Genomic DNA, 17,760 nt, shown 5'->3' on the forward strand with positions numbered 1-17,760 from the left:
AGTTGAAGCATGTGACTCCATCCGTGAACTCGGAGACATCGTCATTTCAGAAGACATTTCTGTCGACGTCATCGAAGCAGTCCTGCAGCATAGTGACTGATTGGTTGGACCAACAGTGGATGGTTTTAACTATGGCTGCCTCTTGTTTCAGCTTCTGTCTGTATGTCAGCAAAAGCAGTATTGAAGACTGGTCTGATTTTGCAAAAGCTGGGCAAAGGAGAGCTTTGTAAGCATTGCGGAAGGGAGTGTAACAGTGGTCAAGTGTTTTATCTCCACGAGTGCTCACCTGGATGTGCTGACAGAACTTCGGAGAGACTTTCGTCAGCGACGCTCGATTAACGTCACCGGCGATGATGAAGGCAGCCTCTGGGTTGCAGTCTCCAGTGTATTGATGGTCTCGTAATCCAATTTCTTCTTCTTTTCAATTGCTAATTAAGTGCTTAATGATACTCAATATATTTTGATTGGGCAGATATATAATTCCTTTTTTTTCTGTTTTGCAGTTCTGATAAACAAAAATGGCATGAGGTCAGCTTAAAATTAATCGATCTCTATCATCAAGAGAAAAAATACTCAGAGGTGAGCATTTAAGGCATTTTCTATTCACTGTGCAACATTACTGCATTATGGTGGATGGAATCAACAGCCAAAAATTGCAGAAAATGTTTGTGCAGTTTGTTTTGCTCACATTTTATTGCTTTTGTTGATGTTTCATTTATATTCAGAATATCTAGCAAGGTCACATTTATTGCTCATTCCCAATTGCCCGGGGAAGGCTACTTACTTGAATTATGTGGTGATGTTTCTTCCTTGATGGTTAATTTTAAGTTTTTGAGTCATCATGAAGGCTAATTTCACCACAAAGCCAGGTTGTATCAGGCTTGTGGGTGAAGATGTTGATTATGTTGCTAAAACATTGCTACTCCTGTATTTCTCTGATTGGTAAGTCACTGGTTGAGTTCAGAGCTTTTGAGGTAAGATCAGAATTGCCACAGTGCTTTCAGTGATGTTGGTAGATTTTGACTCCAGTACTGAAGCAGCTTGAATGTTAGCAAATTTCTTTAAAATGAAGGACTTCAAGAAAATGCTGTGTAAGAAAGAGCTGTCTATTCTTGTCCTATTAATAGCAATAGAGTCATGTAGCCAAGGAACTTATAGAGCACAATGTCCTTGCCTACCTTTGAGTTTCCATCTTTACTCATTCCATTTTCCAGCCATTGGCCAGCAGCTGTCTATGCTTTGGTGATTAATGAACTCATCTAGGTATCACTGAAATGTTTGCACGGTCCCTCCTGCCACCACCCATTCAAGTTGTGCATTCCACATTCCTTTCCAAACCTGCTGGCTCTCACTTGAAACCTACACTCTGTCACAAGAGAAAATCTGTGAATGCTGGAAATCTAAGAGCATACACAAAATGCTGGAGGAACTCAGCAGGCCAGGCAGCATCTATATAAAAGAGAGCATAAGTACATAAGAGCAGGAGTAGGCCATCCGGCCCATCATGCCTGCCCTGCCATTCAATAAGATCATGGCTGATCTGTCCGTAAACTCAGCTCCATCTATCTGCCTTTTTTCCAAAACCATTAATTCCCTTTCTATGTAAAAACCTAACTAACTGTTTCTTAAATATATTTAGTGAAGAATGGTTGACATTTTGGGCTGAGCTGAAACATAACCGTGTTATGTATCTTACTATTTACCCTATGACAGCCCCTCATAATTTTGTATACTCCGGATTTCACTTCAATCTCATCCACACTGCCCTGTTCTCCTCGCAATTGAACTCCCAGGCACCATCCGAATGAATCCCTTCTGTGTGCAAAGATATCCTCCCAGAGTGTAGTGACCATAGCAGAACACAGTATTCCATCTGTGTCTTAATCAATATTTTATAAAGTTGTACCATAAGCATCTTGCACTTGTGTTCTATGCCTTGTTAAATATAGCTAAATAATTTATCTTACCTACCTACAGTATCCTCCTACCTTCAGTGATCCTTGAACTTGTATACCACCATCCTCCGCTCCTCAGTTCTGCCTAGGATTTAATACTAAGACACGTACAGTGAATGTTGTTATTTCCCAAAATGCATCAGTATCTGCTTATCAGAATAAATTCTATCTGCTATTGCTCGCCCCATCTTGCCAATTCATTAATGTGCTGTAAGATGACTTGCTTCACTATTGATAACACCAATTTTGTTGCCCACTTTGAACATACTAATCATACTGCCATATTCTTATCCAAATTGTGAATGTATTTACAAGCAGCACCCATCCCTGTGGTCATAATGTTTAAACTTCAACCACAAACACATCTCTCTTATGTCTTCAATTACCAAACCAATTTGCCTTGGATGTCATGGAGTCTTACCTTTTGGACTAGTCTTGAACGTGCAAATCCATTGCAGTGCCTTCTTCTATAAGCTTTGTCACCTCTTTGTTTAAAAAAAAATTAGCTTGGCTAGACAGGATCTCCTACTGACAAAGCCACACTATCTTTGATTTGTCTCTGCTTTCCCGCTTCTAGATTAATCCTGTCCCTCAGAATTTTTTGTTCCAATTACTCCTAATGACTGAAGTTAGACCAGAAATTACCTGGCTAATCACTGTCTTTCCTGAGTAAAGATACCTCATTTGCTCTGCTGGAGTCATGGAGCACCTCACCTATTGCTGGTAAAAACTTCAAAAATTTCTCTGAACCCCATGTTGCTTCCCATAGTAACCTGAGATGTAATTCATCAAGGAAGGGAATTATCCACCTTCCCTTTTCTGAGTTCTCCAGCTACAAGGCCCTCCTTGATCAAAGACGTTGGGAAGTGTTTGTTTAAGAGGGGGCTCCAACCTACTGTATGCCAGTGACCAATACCATTAATCAAGGTGTCCATTAACCCCAGGCTGGGAACCCCTGATTTAACATCTTACCTTTGTTCTCTGGCTTCATACATTGTACCTTAATGAGCCCTACACTCTCCCTGGTTGTACTCTTGCTCTTAAATGTTTCAGGATTTTCTTAATCCTTATTTTATGCACTCTCTTTGCCCTCTAATTTTTTTAAGCTACGCTCTTTATAAACTTTCTCCTTTTATGAACATTCTTCCTTTTCAGTTCTATATCCATGCCATCTGTTTATACACAAACCATTGATATCCCCGACTTCAGATTTTATTTGGACTTGGCATTTGTCTTGACCTACATAGAACATAGAAATCTACAGCACATTACAGGCCCTACGGCCCACAATGTTGTGCCGACCATGTAACCTACTCGAGAAACTGCCCAGAATTTCCCTAGTGCATAGCCTTCTACTTTTCTAAGCTCCATGTACTCTACCTTAAAAGAGCCCATTGTATCTGCTTCCACCACTGCCACCATCAGTGCACTCCACACACCCGCCACACTCTGGGAAAAACTTAACCCCTGACATCCCCTTGGTATCTATTTCCAAGCACTTTAAAACTGTGCCCTCTCGTGTTATCCATTTCATCCCTGGGAAAAAGCCTCTGACTATCCACACGATCAATGCCCCTCATCATCTTATACACCTCTATCAGGTCACCTCTAATCCTCCGTTGCTCGGAGGAGAGAAGGCCAAGTTCACTCAACCTATTTTCATAAAGTATGCTCTCCAATCCAGGCAACATCCTTGTAAATCTCCTGTGCACTCTCTATAGTATCCATATCCTTCCAGTAGTGAGGTGACCAGAAATGAACACAGTACTCCCAAGTGGGGTTTGACCAAGGTTTTGTATAGCTGTAACATTACCTCACGACTCATTACCTCAGTCCCACTGTTGATGAATGGCGACACACCATATGCCTTCTTAACAACACTGTCAACCTATGCAGCAGCTTTGAGTGTTCAATCGACATGGACTCCAAAATCTTTCTGATCCTCCACACTGCCAAGAGTCTTACCATTTATAGTATATTCTGTCTTGAAATTTTACCTACCAAAATGAACCACTTCACACTTATCTGGGTTGAAGTCCATCTGCCACTTCTCAGCCCAGTTCTGCATCCTAATGATGTCCCGTTGTAACCTCTGACAGCCCTCCACACTATCCACAACACCCCCAAACTTTGTGTCATCAACAAACTCACCAACCCACCCTTCTACTTCCTCATCCAGGTAATTTATAAAAATCACAAAGAGGAGGGGTCCCAGAACAGATCCCTGCAGAACAACACTGGTCACTGAACCATTTACAGTGATCTTTGCTTTCTGTTGGCAAGCCAGTTCTGGATCCACAAAGCAAGGCCTCCTTGGATCCCATGCCTCCTTACTTTCTGAAGGAGCCTTGCATGGGAAACTTATCAAATGCCTTACTGAAATCCATATACACTACATCCACTGCTCTACCTTCATCAATGTATTTTGTTACATCCTCAAAGAATTCAATCAGGCTCGTAAGGCATGACCTGCCCTTGACAAAGCCATGCTGACTATCCCTAATCAGATTTTGTCTCTCCAAATGCTCATATATCCTAAACACAAAATAATCTGCAGATGCTGTTGTCAAAGAAACACTCACAATACGCTGGAGGAACTCAGCAGGTCAGTCAGCATCAGTTGAAAAGATTAGTCGACGTTTCGGGACGAAGGGTTTTGGCCGGAAACGTCGACTAATCTTTTCAACTGATGCTGATTGACCTGCTGAGTTCCTCCAGCGCATTGTGGGTGCTCATATATCCTGACTTTCAGGATCTTCTCCAACAACCTGCCCACCACTGGGATCAAACTCACTGGTCTATAATTTCCTGGGTTACCTCTACTCCTTCTTTAACAAGAGAACAACATTTGTAACCCTCCAATCCTCCGGTACTTCTCCCGTCCCTACTGATGATGCAAAGATCATCATAAGAGGCTCGGCAATCTCCTCCCTTGTTCCCACAGTAGCCTGGGGTATATCTCATCCGGTGACTTATCTAATTTAATACTTTTCAAAAGCTCCAGCACATCCTCTTTCTTAATGTCTATATGTTCAAGCATTTCAGTCCACTGTGTGTCATCCCCACAATTGCCAGGGTTTTTTTCCCTGGTGAATACTGAAGCAATGTATTTATGAAGTACCTTCACTACCTCCTCCAGCTTCATGCATATGTTTCCAGAATCACACCTGATTGGTCTATTCTCACACCGCTCATCCTCTTGATCTTCACATAGTTGTAGAATGCCTTCGGGTTTTCCTTAATCTTTCTCACCAAGGCCTTCTGATAGCCCCATCTGGCTCTCCTAATTTCATTCTTAAGCTCCTTCCTTGCAACCTTGTAATTTTCTAGAGTTCTAACAGTACCTAAATTCTTAAACCTTTTGTAAGCTTTTCTTCTCTTAACTAGGTTTTCTACATCCTTTGTATACCATAGTTCTTTAACCCTCCTAACCTTTCCCTACCTCAGTGGAACATACCTATGACAAACTCCATCCAAGGGTTCCCTGAACATTTGCCGCAATTCTGCTGTGCATTTCCCTGAGAACATCTGCTCCCATTTTATGCTCTGAAGTTCCTTCCTAATAGCATCATATTTCCCCCTACCCCAATCAAATGTTTTCTCAAATTGTCTGCTCCTATCCCTCTCCACTGCTTTGATGAAGGAGATAGAGGTGTGGTCAAGATCTCCAAAATGCTCTCCCACTGAGAGATCTGACACCTGACTTGGTTCATTTCCCAATACCAGATCAAGTACAGTCTCTCCTCCAGTTGGTTTATCTACATATTGCGTCAGGAAACCTTCCTGAACACACCTAATAAACCCCATCCCATTTAAACCCTTCGTACTAAGGAGATGCCAATCAATTTTAGGGAAGTTAAAATCTCCCAACTATCCTGTTATTATTGCACCATTCCAGAATCTGCCTCCCTATCTGCTCCATGATATCCCTGTTACTACTGGGGGATCCATAATAAAGTGCCCAGTAGAGTTATTGCCCCTTTCCTGTTTCTGACTTCCACCCACTCTGACTCAGTAGACCATCTCTCCATGACTTCCTCCTTTTCTGCAGCCATGACACTATCCCTAATTAGCAATGCCATGCTCCCACCTCTTTTGCCTCCCTCTCTGTTCTTTTTGAAACATCTTAAGCTGGCACACTCGGCAGCCATTCCTACTCCTGAGACATCCTCCAAGAATCTGTAATGGCCATAACGTCATAGTTCCACATATTGAACCACGCTCTAAGTTCATCCGCCATGTTTAAGATGCTCCTTGCATTGAAATAGACACATCTCAAACCAGTAGGATGAGTGCATCTTTGCTCTAACATCTGCCTATCCGTCCTCACAAACTCGCTACAAGCTGTCTCTACTTGTGCTCCAGCCTCCCCATCCTCTGCCTCTTCACTTCGGTTCCCACCCCTCTGCAGGTTTAGTTTAAACCCTCCCCAACAGCATTCGCAAACCTCCCTGCCATATTGGTCCCCCTCGGATTCAAGTGCAACCTCCCTTTTTTTTGTACAGGTCACACCTGCCCCAGAAGAGGTCCCAATGATCCAAAAATTTGAATCCTTGCCCCCTGCTCCAATCCTTCAGCCACTCATTTATCCTCCACCTCATTCTATTCCTGTACTCACTGTCACGTGGCACAGGCAGTAATCCTGAGATTACTACCCTTGAGGTCCTACTTCTCAGCTTCCTTCCTAACTCCCTGTATTCTGCTTTCAGGACCTCCACCCTTTTTCTACCTATGTGATTGGTACCAATATGTACCATGACCCTCACCCTCCCATTTCAGGATATTGTGGACATGTTCAGAAACATCATGAACCCTGGCACCTGGGAGGCAAATTGCCGTCCTTGTTTCTTTATCGCACCCACAGAATCACATAAATATCCCTATCTGTGACCTTTGACACTTCTGGAAGTACATTGGCCATGAGCTCCCTCAATATCACATTTATTTGTCTGTCTGTCTACCTACTTACTTAACCAAGTAGCCACCTACCGCTGAACAGGCCCTTCTCGCTCAATGACCAATGAACCTACTAACCAGTACGTCTTTGGACCGTCAGTGGAAACACACAAGCACACAGGAAGAACATACAGATTTTCCTACACAAAAAGCCAGGATTGAACTCTGATGCCCTGAGCTGTAAGAGTGTCGTGCTAATCACTGGGCTACCATGACCAACTCCTACTCATCAGATGATCACTTAGTGACTTCCGCCAGCTCCTGCCTCTTGGATTTGAAATCTGTCTTCCCCATGATCAGGTTCTTGTTTTCTAGTTCATCCACATCCTTTTCCGTAGGTACCTGAATTCTCTGTTGATGGTATCTCTGTTGCAGGCTGCTAAAACATGGAATCGATTAATACAGCTGAAACAACAAGATGGAGCTGAAAAGCAAGAACTTCATCAATTGTGGAGGAAGATGATCCAGTTACTTGTTGGCAATATAGAGAGTCAAGATAGCGAGACTCAACAATTGGTAACAAAGGCATTTTTTTCCCTTCTTGCATTTTGTTGTAGCACAGAAGCCATTTAGTCTATCAAGTTCATGCTGCCTCTCAGCATTCACATAACCTCCAATCAAATTTTCTCCCTGAGTTAACACACAGTATTGTGCTAAAGTCTTTTGTACATATATATAGTTAGGGTGTCTAAGATTTTTGCACAGTATTTTAACTTTATGTATTGCACTGTATTTCTGCCACACAAAAAAGAGGAAATTTTTTTAACATGAGTGATAATAAACCTGATTCTGATATGGGTCTCTATTGTGGACTGAGAATGGGAAGAGGGCAGGGAGAGCGGAATCATGGTTGAGAAAAGGGCAAGGTGGAGGGGAGGGAGTATTAGTCGTAATGATCGATAAACCAATTGTTTGCAGTCAAATGACCTTGCTTGGTGTCTGAGGGTTGTGTGTGTCTATATCCACGCTAAAGTTCAAAATACATTTGTTATTGAAGTATGTATAAATTATAGAACCTTGAGATTCATCTCTTTACAGGCAGCTGGAAAACAAGAAACCCAAAAGAACCCTATAATAAAAGACCAACAAATCCCCCCCCCCCCAACCGTGGCACTCCTTCTCTGCCACCTGTCCCACACCCCCTGTAGAACTCCACAGTCTGGAGGATAGATTTCAATCATTGGCGTTTTCTTTTGTATTCCTCATTCAAACATTCCTCTGCAAAAATCCTAAAATTGTTTTTAGTTTTGCTCTGTAAATATGGTGTAAACACGTGGTTTTATTAATGCTGCAAAATATAGATCAGTATGTTTTTTTAATCAATAATTGCATTTAATGTGTTCAAATTAATAATATACTGTGTTTTCAAGAAAAAAGTTGAAAAGTGTTTTAATTGTATCTTTCTTTCAAAGGGGTAAAACTTCGTCTTTCAGTGGGTTTGCTATGGAGGATTGCAATTTATGGTCATTTGTGATCACCGCAGGAAGTTCTGTAGGCACGAACGAGATTCCCGGATATGTCTGTTGCCTTTTGGGTGCCGGGGTCTGGGCTGTCTTAGATTGAGTCTTCAGCATTCTTAAGTGGGAGGGTGAGCAGCCATAAGTCATGGTCCATGTAGGGTAGGTCGAGTGACGAGGTTCTGCATGGGTTGTAATCCCAGAATTGCTACCCGTGATGCATGCTAGCGAGTCCATAACTAGGAAGATTATACAGTTTAATATGTGGCTAACTAGTTGCTATAGGAGGGAGGGCACAAGATTTTTGGATCATCAGGCTCTCTTCCAGTGAAGGTGGGACCTATACAGAAGGGACGGTTTGCACCTGAACTGGAGAGGGATTGATATTTTAGTGGGAAGGTTTGTTAATTTAGGAATTAATAGGTAGACCACGGTGTGACTAGTTTCCTAAGCTGCATATATTTCAATGTAAGGAGCATCATAGGAAAGGTGGGTAATAGTGCTGAAGATGAGGTAGCTAGTTCACAAACAGGCAATGTTTGTAGTGAGGAGAGGCTATTGATAGGGCAAAATTGCAGTCAACAAGATGAGTTGCAAGGTAAAAGTTGAAAAGGGTGAATAGAGGATGGAAGGTCTGGATATGTGCAGTATGGTGAATAAGGTAGATGAGCTTGCAGCACAACTGCAGATTGGCAGGCATCACTGAAACATGGCTGAAAGATGATTGCTGGGAGCATATTGTCCAAGGATTCACATTATATTGAAAGGACAGACAAGAAGGCAAGAGGGGGTGATGTTGCTGTTTGGTTTAAAAAAAATGAAATCAAACCATTAGAGGTGATATAGGGTCGGAAGGTGTTCAATCATTATTGTGGATAGAGCTAAGGAACTGCAAGGATACAAAGACCCTGATGGGCGTTATATACAGATCCTCAAACAGTAAGGCTATGGCCTACAAATTACAATGGCAGATAGAAATTACATGCCAAAAGGGGAATGTTACAATAGTCATGGAGAACTTCAGATTGGTGCTGGATTACAGGAGGGTGAATTTCTAGAATGCCTATGAGATGGCTTTTTAGAGCAACTCGTAGTTAAGCCCTCCAGAGGATCAGCTACTGTATTCTGGATTGGGTGTTGTGCAATGCACCAAAATTGATGAGGGAGCTTAAGGTAAAAGATCCCTTCGGGGCAAGTGATCATTGTATAATCAAATTCACCCTGAAATTTAAGAATGGGAAGCTAAAGTCAGATGTATTGGTATTACAGTGGAGATTAGCACAAGTCTCTGAGTGTCATGGCCTGAAATTGACTGTCCTGGAGCCAGATTTCTACAATAAACAGGAATGTAACAGTTCCTTATCTCATGCTGGTTCAGCAGGCAAGTGCAAAACAAGCCGCAGACAATCCAGCTTGTCATTTACACTGAAGAGTCACACCGTTGGGAGGGTCCAGCCCCCACCCCAGTGCAGATGCAAATATAAATAAATAGCAATAAATAACGAGAGCATGAAATAACAAGATAAAAAATACTTAAAAGTGAGATCATTTGTTGTGGGAGCTTCCTCATTTCCTATTCCACATTTTTCTTGGTGCTGCCATCAGGTAGGAGGTACAAGAGCTTCAGGACTCGCACTACCAGGTTCAGGGACAGTTACTACCCCTCAACCATCAGGATCTTGAATCTGTTCCCTCCTACACGGCCTCCAGCGCCTCCTCCCCTAAATGCCTATAACAAGTGACACTGCGGCATGAGGGCTGTAAAAGCTGTAGCCCAAGAAAATCTTTCTCGCTATCAAAACAAGTTTTCCTCCCTTCTGCAGTCTTGCTAATCATTCTTCCTACAGTCACATCCAGGTTCTTAATTGTATATCACAACCATCAAAAAAACACAACACTAATCTTAGTGTTCTATGACATTCAGTAATTTCAGTGCTTTGCTTCCGCATTAGTCTTCATGAAAACTTTGAGAAATTCTTGAAATTAATGATGGCAAAATTTCCAATAACTTATTGACTGGCCCTGAGGACATTTTTCTGAGTTTGTGAATTTTATTGCCTTGGTTGAAATATTTCAGTTATTCACTCTTGTACATAATTGGCACCTTAGCTTTGAAACTGTTAACAGATTTTTTAATCGTGTACATTATCCAACTTTTTACTTGTAAACTACAGGTAGTAAATTTTTTACATTTGTAAACCCTCTGGGGATCAAATCTGATGTGATGAGACCTCAGTGAATATACTGAAATCAGGTTGGCAACCCAAGCTGTGTGATATTTTTAAAATGAGCCTTGCTGTGACTCAGCAATGAAGCCTTTATGACTTGTTACCATAACAACAAAGGTCCAGTTAACTGTTGTCAGGCCTTTTTTTACTTCAAGTCCTTACGTTGCACACGTTTTAAAGATTTTCAAATTGGCTTAATTTGAACTTCTAGAGTGTGAGCCTTTGATTGTAAAATAGGATTTTAAAAGTTACTTTTAGAATTTACTGTCATAATTAAGAATTACAAGTTAATGTTGTATAGTTATTTTATCCTTGTAAGGTGTATATCCCTTTCCGTTGTTTAACTGATGATAGCAATTTAGAAAATACTTAGTGTCACATTCCAGTCCTAGATTTGAGCATAAATTCCAGATTGGTGTATTCAAACTCTGGGGTTTGGACCATATTAAAGGTTGGTGTTGAAGACAATAGAATAACATAGTGACTGGTACTTCTGTGCAAATGGTGGATCAAGGAAGAGAAGCTGCTTAGCATGTGTAGTGCTGTCAAATGGTACACAGATTTCTACTGGCCATGAAGCCTATAGATGATATAGGCTGCACTCCGATCATCTGGCACACTATTCAGTTATTTCCTTGACTCTTTATCTGAATAGTCCCTAACCCTGTTTTGCTGCCACCCAACCTTTACTCTGTATCACTTCCCAGTCTACAATGCATGGGTTCAAATATCAGAGACACTTCAGCTGCCCATCCAGGAATCACAGTGTCTTATCTGGATTACAGAAGTACTTGGGTTGAAATGTGTTTGTCAAAGCTGCGTCTGTCATTAAGTGGGCATCAAATCTACTGGTCACATTTTGAGGAACAGTCGGGGACCTTCCTAATCTCCTATTGGACATTTTTCTCAGTGATGCCATCAGGTAGAAAGTATAAGAGCTTCAGGACTCACACCACCAAGTTCAAGAACAGTTACTGCCCCTCAGCCATCAGGCTCTTGAACAAAAGGGGATAACCACACTCATCTATTGAGATGTTCCCACAACAGATGATCTCACTTTAAGGACTCTTTATCTTGTTATTTCATGCTCTCATTATTTATTGCTAATTATTTATATTTGCATTTGCAGTGTATTGCCTTCTATGCTCTACTTGATCTTTCATTGATCCTGTTATAGTTGCTGAGTATGCCCGCAGAAAAAAGAACCTCGGGCTTGTATGAATGGAGGGTTATGGGCTGAGTGCAGGTCGGTGGGACTAGGTGAGAGTAAGAGTTCAGCACAGACTAGAAGGGCTGAGATGGCCTGTTTCCGTGCTGTAATTGTTATATGGTTATATGTGGTAACACGCATGTACTCTGATAATAAAATTTACGTTGAACTTTAAATTGCCCATTTAACTTCCATGAAAACTGACTGTGACATTGCTAGATGTGAGACTTTGCTGGGTCAGATCAGGCTGATGGATTTTACAATTTCATACCAGTGACTTTCTTATTAGCTGTCAAGCACTGCAGGATATCCTGAAGTAAATAAAAAAATTATACCAGTGTACATTGTTTATAACATTAGTCTGTCATCCATTGTCAATTTGTTTTTGTTTTCCCTGTCATAGTTGATAACTGCTTTTGAAAATGCCCTTTCATCTCTGGACAAGATTCCGAGTGACAATCATCAGCAGCTTTCTACTGACTACATTAAATTTCTAACAACAGTAAGGATGGACGTCATTACATTCCTGATGTAAAGTAACAATACTAATTATAGATTCAGCTGTATATATTTAAAATAAGTCTTCTATCGCTGGAAAGTTATGATGTTCCATAAGAAGAGTGTCATAAGAATTCTTATATCGGCAGCATGTGATTTATTTTGTCTTAATATTGTTTTCACCAGTTTTTTGCTTTGAAAATTGACACTCTTTTAGAAATTCAGATGCTGCTTCTATAAGTATGCGTGTATTTGCAATTTATCTTGGAAATGCCAGAGTATGTACAGAAGGAAAGGTTTGCACCTGAACTGGAGAGGGACTAATATCTGGGCAGGAAGCTTTGATAATGCTGTACAATGGGGTTTAACCGAGAGCTGCAGGAGGACGGAAACCAGAGTGCCAGGACAGTTAGTGGAGAGATTGTGGAGGCAGATGTTGGTAAGACCTCAGACAAAGTTATATGTAACGCTCAGCTATGTCGGCTGGTATTTATCTAGGGGAAACACTGTCCGCCGCCCAACCGTGTCTCCCGGTTGCATCGGTTGCTGTGCAATGCCACCTGGTCTGACCTCAAACATCAAACATCAGACAGCAGACAATGTATGCTTCACAGATTACACTTTATAAATCTTACTGGGACTATGAGATTAATAGAGATACAATATAAAAGAGAAAAGAAAAAGGCGCCAGACTTATCAAAGTTCAATGTCTTCGTGCACACAGTTGGAGCTTATATACCCGGGGCCTCCTCTCTTCACCCTGCGATCCACTCCGACCCCCCCGACTTGCCGCTCGGGACCATCCAAGGTGATCGACCAGAGCGCTTCCAGCACGTCCGTCTTCTCCCGGTCTCTCCTCCAAAAGCCTGCCAAACACCCCAGTTCCCAGCCATAGGAGACAGAGTATCACCCCAAAAAAAAGAATAACATGGACACCCATTGGTTCATTTTCTGCTTATCATTAGTGATAACCCAAACAAGCTGCTAGCTGCTAGAAAAAGAATCACTGTCTCAGCAGTTAACATCACTTTAATTATAACATATAATTAATCATTTTAATTATAACATAACAGCGAAGCCATTTTGATTAGCATACGCAGTAACATAAAAGAAGAAACCTCTTACACTCTTCCCCACCCCTCACCAAATAAAACTCATGCCCTCATGACATTAAAGGAGTTCACCAATGTTCCTTGCAAAACACAAAACCCAACCCAGGTGCATAAAGCAGCGATATAACTTCCCAGGGCAGTAGAGATCACACCCTGTTCTCCTGGCGCTGTGTAGGTCAACTTCTCCAGGGGGTGCCTACTTCTCTGAGACCTCTGTACCTCCTCTGCCGACCTTTCTGGCTCAGACACCACGGGAGACACCCGGGGCCTACCTGGCGGACCCTCACCCTCTCCCTCACTGGGACCCCTCGTCACCTGTGAGCCCTCTGTCTCGGGTTCTGGTTCCACCCTTTCTGCCCCCAGTGCCGGCTGTATGTCAGGCTGCTCCTCAACACCCTCCCTCCTCTCACCTAACTCAGTGGGGGAAGGGTCAGGAGCCTCTCCTTCTGGTACCGGGGAATTAGCGAACGGAAGTAGGTGTCACACATCTGAATCATCATCTCCCGAAGCAGTATCCCTTTCCGGGGTGAGGCCTGGTGCCGTCTCTTTCGCAGCGGGCTCTTCCCTCACCCCACGCCCTCGCAGAGTCCTCGTACTAGGCGTAAACTCCCATTCGGGATCTTGGTCTACCTGCACCTCTTGACCCAGGGGCAACAGGTGGTTCCGATGGAGTACCTTGACATGCCCCTTCCCATCCTCGGGTCTCACCCGGTAAACAGGCAGATTCGACATCTGACTCTCCACCACATAGGGGGTGGCTGCCCAATGATCCGCCAACTTGTGCTTACCAGGTAGTCCTAAGTTCCGTATGAGGACTCAGTCTCCCGGCAATAGTTGGGCGAACTTCACTTTCTGATCATACCTCCTCTTAGTCCTCTGATTCTGCATGGTGGCCGCTGCCTCAGCCAACTTGTACGCCCTTTTCAACTCTTCCTCATATCAGACACATACTTCAGACATGGCTTCGAAGGTATTTCACCCACTTCAGTCCCAAAACACAGGTCAATGGGCAACCTCACTTCCCGCCCAAACATCAGATAATAAGGCGAGTACCCTGTAGCGTCATTGCAAATACAATTGTAACAGTGAACCAAATGCCCGATGTGCTGACTCCACTTACTCTCTGACCGATCTCCAGAGTCCCGAGCATGTCCAACAGGGTCCGGTTAAACCTCTCGGGCTGAGGATCACCCAGCGGGTGATAAGGTGTGGTCCTGGATTTCTCAACCCCAAGCATACCCAGTAATTTATGGATAAGCCTGCTCTCGAAGTCCCATCCCTGATCACTATGGATCTGCCTGGGGAGGCCACAATGAACAAAGTACTTCTCCCATAACACCTTCGCCACTGTAGTCGCTTTCTGGTCCTTAGCTGGAAAAGCCTGCGCATATCTAGTGTAGTGATCTGTGATGACTAAGACATTCGCGGTGTTGCTGGTGTCTGGCTCAATAGACAGGCAATCCATACACACCAGTTCCATGGGTCCCGCACTCTGCAATTGGGACAAAGGAGCGACCTGCGCAGGCAGGGTCTTCCTCTGGATGCAGCAACTGCAATTCTTACAGTATTCTTCCACCTTCCCCCTCATCCAGGGCCAGTAAAACTGGTCCTTGAGTAATCTATAGGTCTTTTCCACCCCCAAGTGCCCGGAATCATAATGTAGTGCCTGGAGCACAGTCTTCCGAAGGCATGACCAGCTGCCAACCTGGGGGTGGTCCGGGGGCGACGTGACCCAGTATGAGATTTGGTTCTTCAGCTTCAACCGAGGCCACTCCTTCAGTAGTAAGGGCACTGAGGCGTGTTTCGCCTTCTCCACCTGCCCATATCACCCTGTCTAACCACATACCAGATAGTACCAATGCCCGGGTCAGCACTGAGCCGCCCCCCACTTCCAGCAACTGCCCGTTCCTCAGAGCAGTCAAATTACAGAAAATAGTGGGTAGCGTGTCATCATCAGCCCCAATTGATCCACTGCCCGATCCGGCCCCATCAGAGCTCCTGCTTCAGCGTCGCTCACAAATTGACACCTGGCCTTCACTTCCGGGGCAGGGACGCTCTCCCACTCCTCGTCATGCGCCTGACGAGATAAAGCATCTGCATCGATGTTCCGACTTCCCGGCTGGTACTTCAGGCTGAACTCATAGGTAGACAAGGCCGCCAACCACCGATGCCCAGTAGCGTCCAGTTTTGCCGAGGTCAGAATATAAGTGTGAGGATTGTTGTCCGTTCTCACCTCAAACTTGGCCCTGTATAGATAGTCACTCAACTTGTCCACCACCGCCCATTTCAGCGCCAGGAACCCCAACTCGTGAGTGGGATAGTTTCTCTCAGATGGCGACAAACTTTGGCTGACAAACGCCACTGGCCTCAATCCGTTGCCCTGTTCCTGGTACAAGACAGCCCCCCCAGCCCTGCTCGGCTGGCATCGGTGTGTAGCACATACGGCTTCCGGGGATTGACAAAAGCCTACACTGGGGCCTCTGTCAGCGTCCTTTTCAGAGATTGGAATGCCTCCTCGCATTGAGCATCCCACCTTGATCCAAAGGGCTCCGACGGGTTCGAGTATCCTCCTGCCTCCCGCCCTCGGTCCCCTTTCCTTTTCTTCCCCACGGGTGGATAGCTACACAACGGCTGGTTCAATGGCTGATTCATTTTAGCGTATCCTTTCATGAATCACCGGTAGTACCCACAGAACCCCAAAAACGAGCGCAGGGGGCTCACCTTCTGGGGTCTCGGCCAGGTGGTCACTACGTCTATCTTACCCGGATCAGTAGCCACTCCATCTCGCGAGACTATGTGTCCGACATAGCCAACCGCATCTTGCAGAACTGGCATTTATCCAGGGAAAGTTTCAACCCTTCCTCTTTCAGCTGGCTTAACACCTTCAGCAGCCACTCCTCATGTTCTTCCAAAGTAGATCCAAACACTATCAGGTCATCCAGATACACCAACACTTTGGGCGTTCATATCCCCCACCGTCCTCTCCATGACCCTCTGGAAGGTGGCTGGGGCCCCCGATATGCCTTGGGGCATTTGTTCGAACTGGAAGAATCCCAGGGGGCAGATAAAGACCATCTTCTCTTTATCGGTCTCACTCATTGGAATCTGGTAATACCCACTCCGCAGATCCAATACACTAAACCACTCAGACAGGCCAACACGTCTTCAACCCTCGGGACCGTATACTGGTCAGGGACAGTGCGCTGGTTCAGGGTCCTATAGTCCACGCACATGCGTACCATTTTTCTTCCTAGCCGCTACTATGGGGGATGCGTAGGGGCTCTGGGACTCCACGATAATCCCTGCATCCTTCAACTGCCGCACATCTTCCACATCTGCTGGGGCCAACCACCGCGATCTTTCTCTAAACGGGGTGTCATTTGTCACCCGGATAGTGTGCCGAGTGCTCTTGAACAGCCCACATCAAACTCACCCTGAGAAAAGACATCCCCTAGCTTCAGCGTCTTCTCCACCAGCCTTCTCTTACACTCTGGCAGTACAGGGGAGTCCTCAAAATTAAAGGCCTCCTCAGTCAGCCGCCCCTTGTTCTCCAATAGTTTTCCTCCAGTGGGCCTCACGGGGGTGCTAGACATCACCGTCACCGGGAACAAGTGCGCGAGGGGCATCCCGCACTTAAGGGTGATCTCCCTGTCCGTTATGTTCCTTACCATCACCCCCATCCGCCATGCCTGTACAGCTGAGGGCCTCTGCAATTCAGGTCTCACCAGTACCCCAGCCGGGAACCGGGACTCCCTTTCAAGGTCTTCCGGGGCATCTACTAACAGGGCCTCGCCTGCCGGTATTCCGGGGAATCTGGGGGTCCCCATCACTAGTGCCACCTCCCCTGGCCGTATCACTTTAGGCCTCGCCTGAGTACATCACACCGTCCCTTGTTTGAACTTAGGATCCAGCCCCTTGGGGTCACCCACTTCTTCGAACACTGCTCGAAACACTGTGTGTACCAAGAGGGTTTCCAGAGAGTTCTCCCCCACCTTCTCCTTAAAGGCTCCCAGGAGCCGTCGCACAAGAGAGGAGTTAGTCCCCACCAGAAGGGCAGCACAACCTGTTTCCACTGGATCCAGACAAACCAACACCAACATCTCACATTGCCTTCCGAGAATATTGATTTATAAATCAAAAGTTTGAGCATGATGCGACTCGTGTGCTGAGCTGCTTGTATTTCAATGCAGGAAGTATCGTAGGAAAGGCAGATGAGAGTGCTGAAGATGAGGTAGCTGGTTTACAGACAGAGGCAATGTGTAGTGAGGAGAGGCTGTTGATAGGGCATAATTGCAGCCAAAAGGATAAGTTGCATGGTAAAAGGTGGACAAAATTGAAAAGGGT

At 44.5% G+C, this 17,760-nt stretch overlaps 1 protein-coding gene across 3 annotated transcripts in view; it reads left to right on the plus strand.

Moving 5' to 3' along the window:
* skic3 (SKI3 subunit of superkiller complex) overlaps window positions 1-17,760 on the plus strand; it is a 307,663-nt gene that overhangs the window by 27,719 nt on the left and 262,184 nt on the right. For all 3 annotated transcript variants that reach the window (XM_072281194.1, XM_072281196.1, XM_072281195.1), the window contains exons 5-7: window positions 504-579; window positions 7,287-7,427; window positions 12,210-12,308. In XM_072281194.1, coding sequence (XP_072137295.1) covers window positions 504-579; window positions 7,287-7,427; window positions 12,210-12,308 — 316 coding nt within the window. The remainder of the gene's footprint in view (window positions 1-503; window positions 580-7,286; window positions 7,428-12,209; window positions 12,309-17,760) is intronic.

This window comes from Mobula birostris, chromosome 17 (assembly GCF_030028105.1).
Source record: "Mobula birostris isolate sMobBir1 chromosome 17, sMobBir1.hap1, whole genome shotgun sequence".
Taxonomy (NCBI): domain Eukaryota; kingdom Metazoa; phylum Chordata; class Chondrichthyes; order Myliobatiformes; family Myliobatidae; genus Mobula; species Mobula birostris.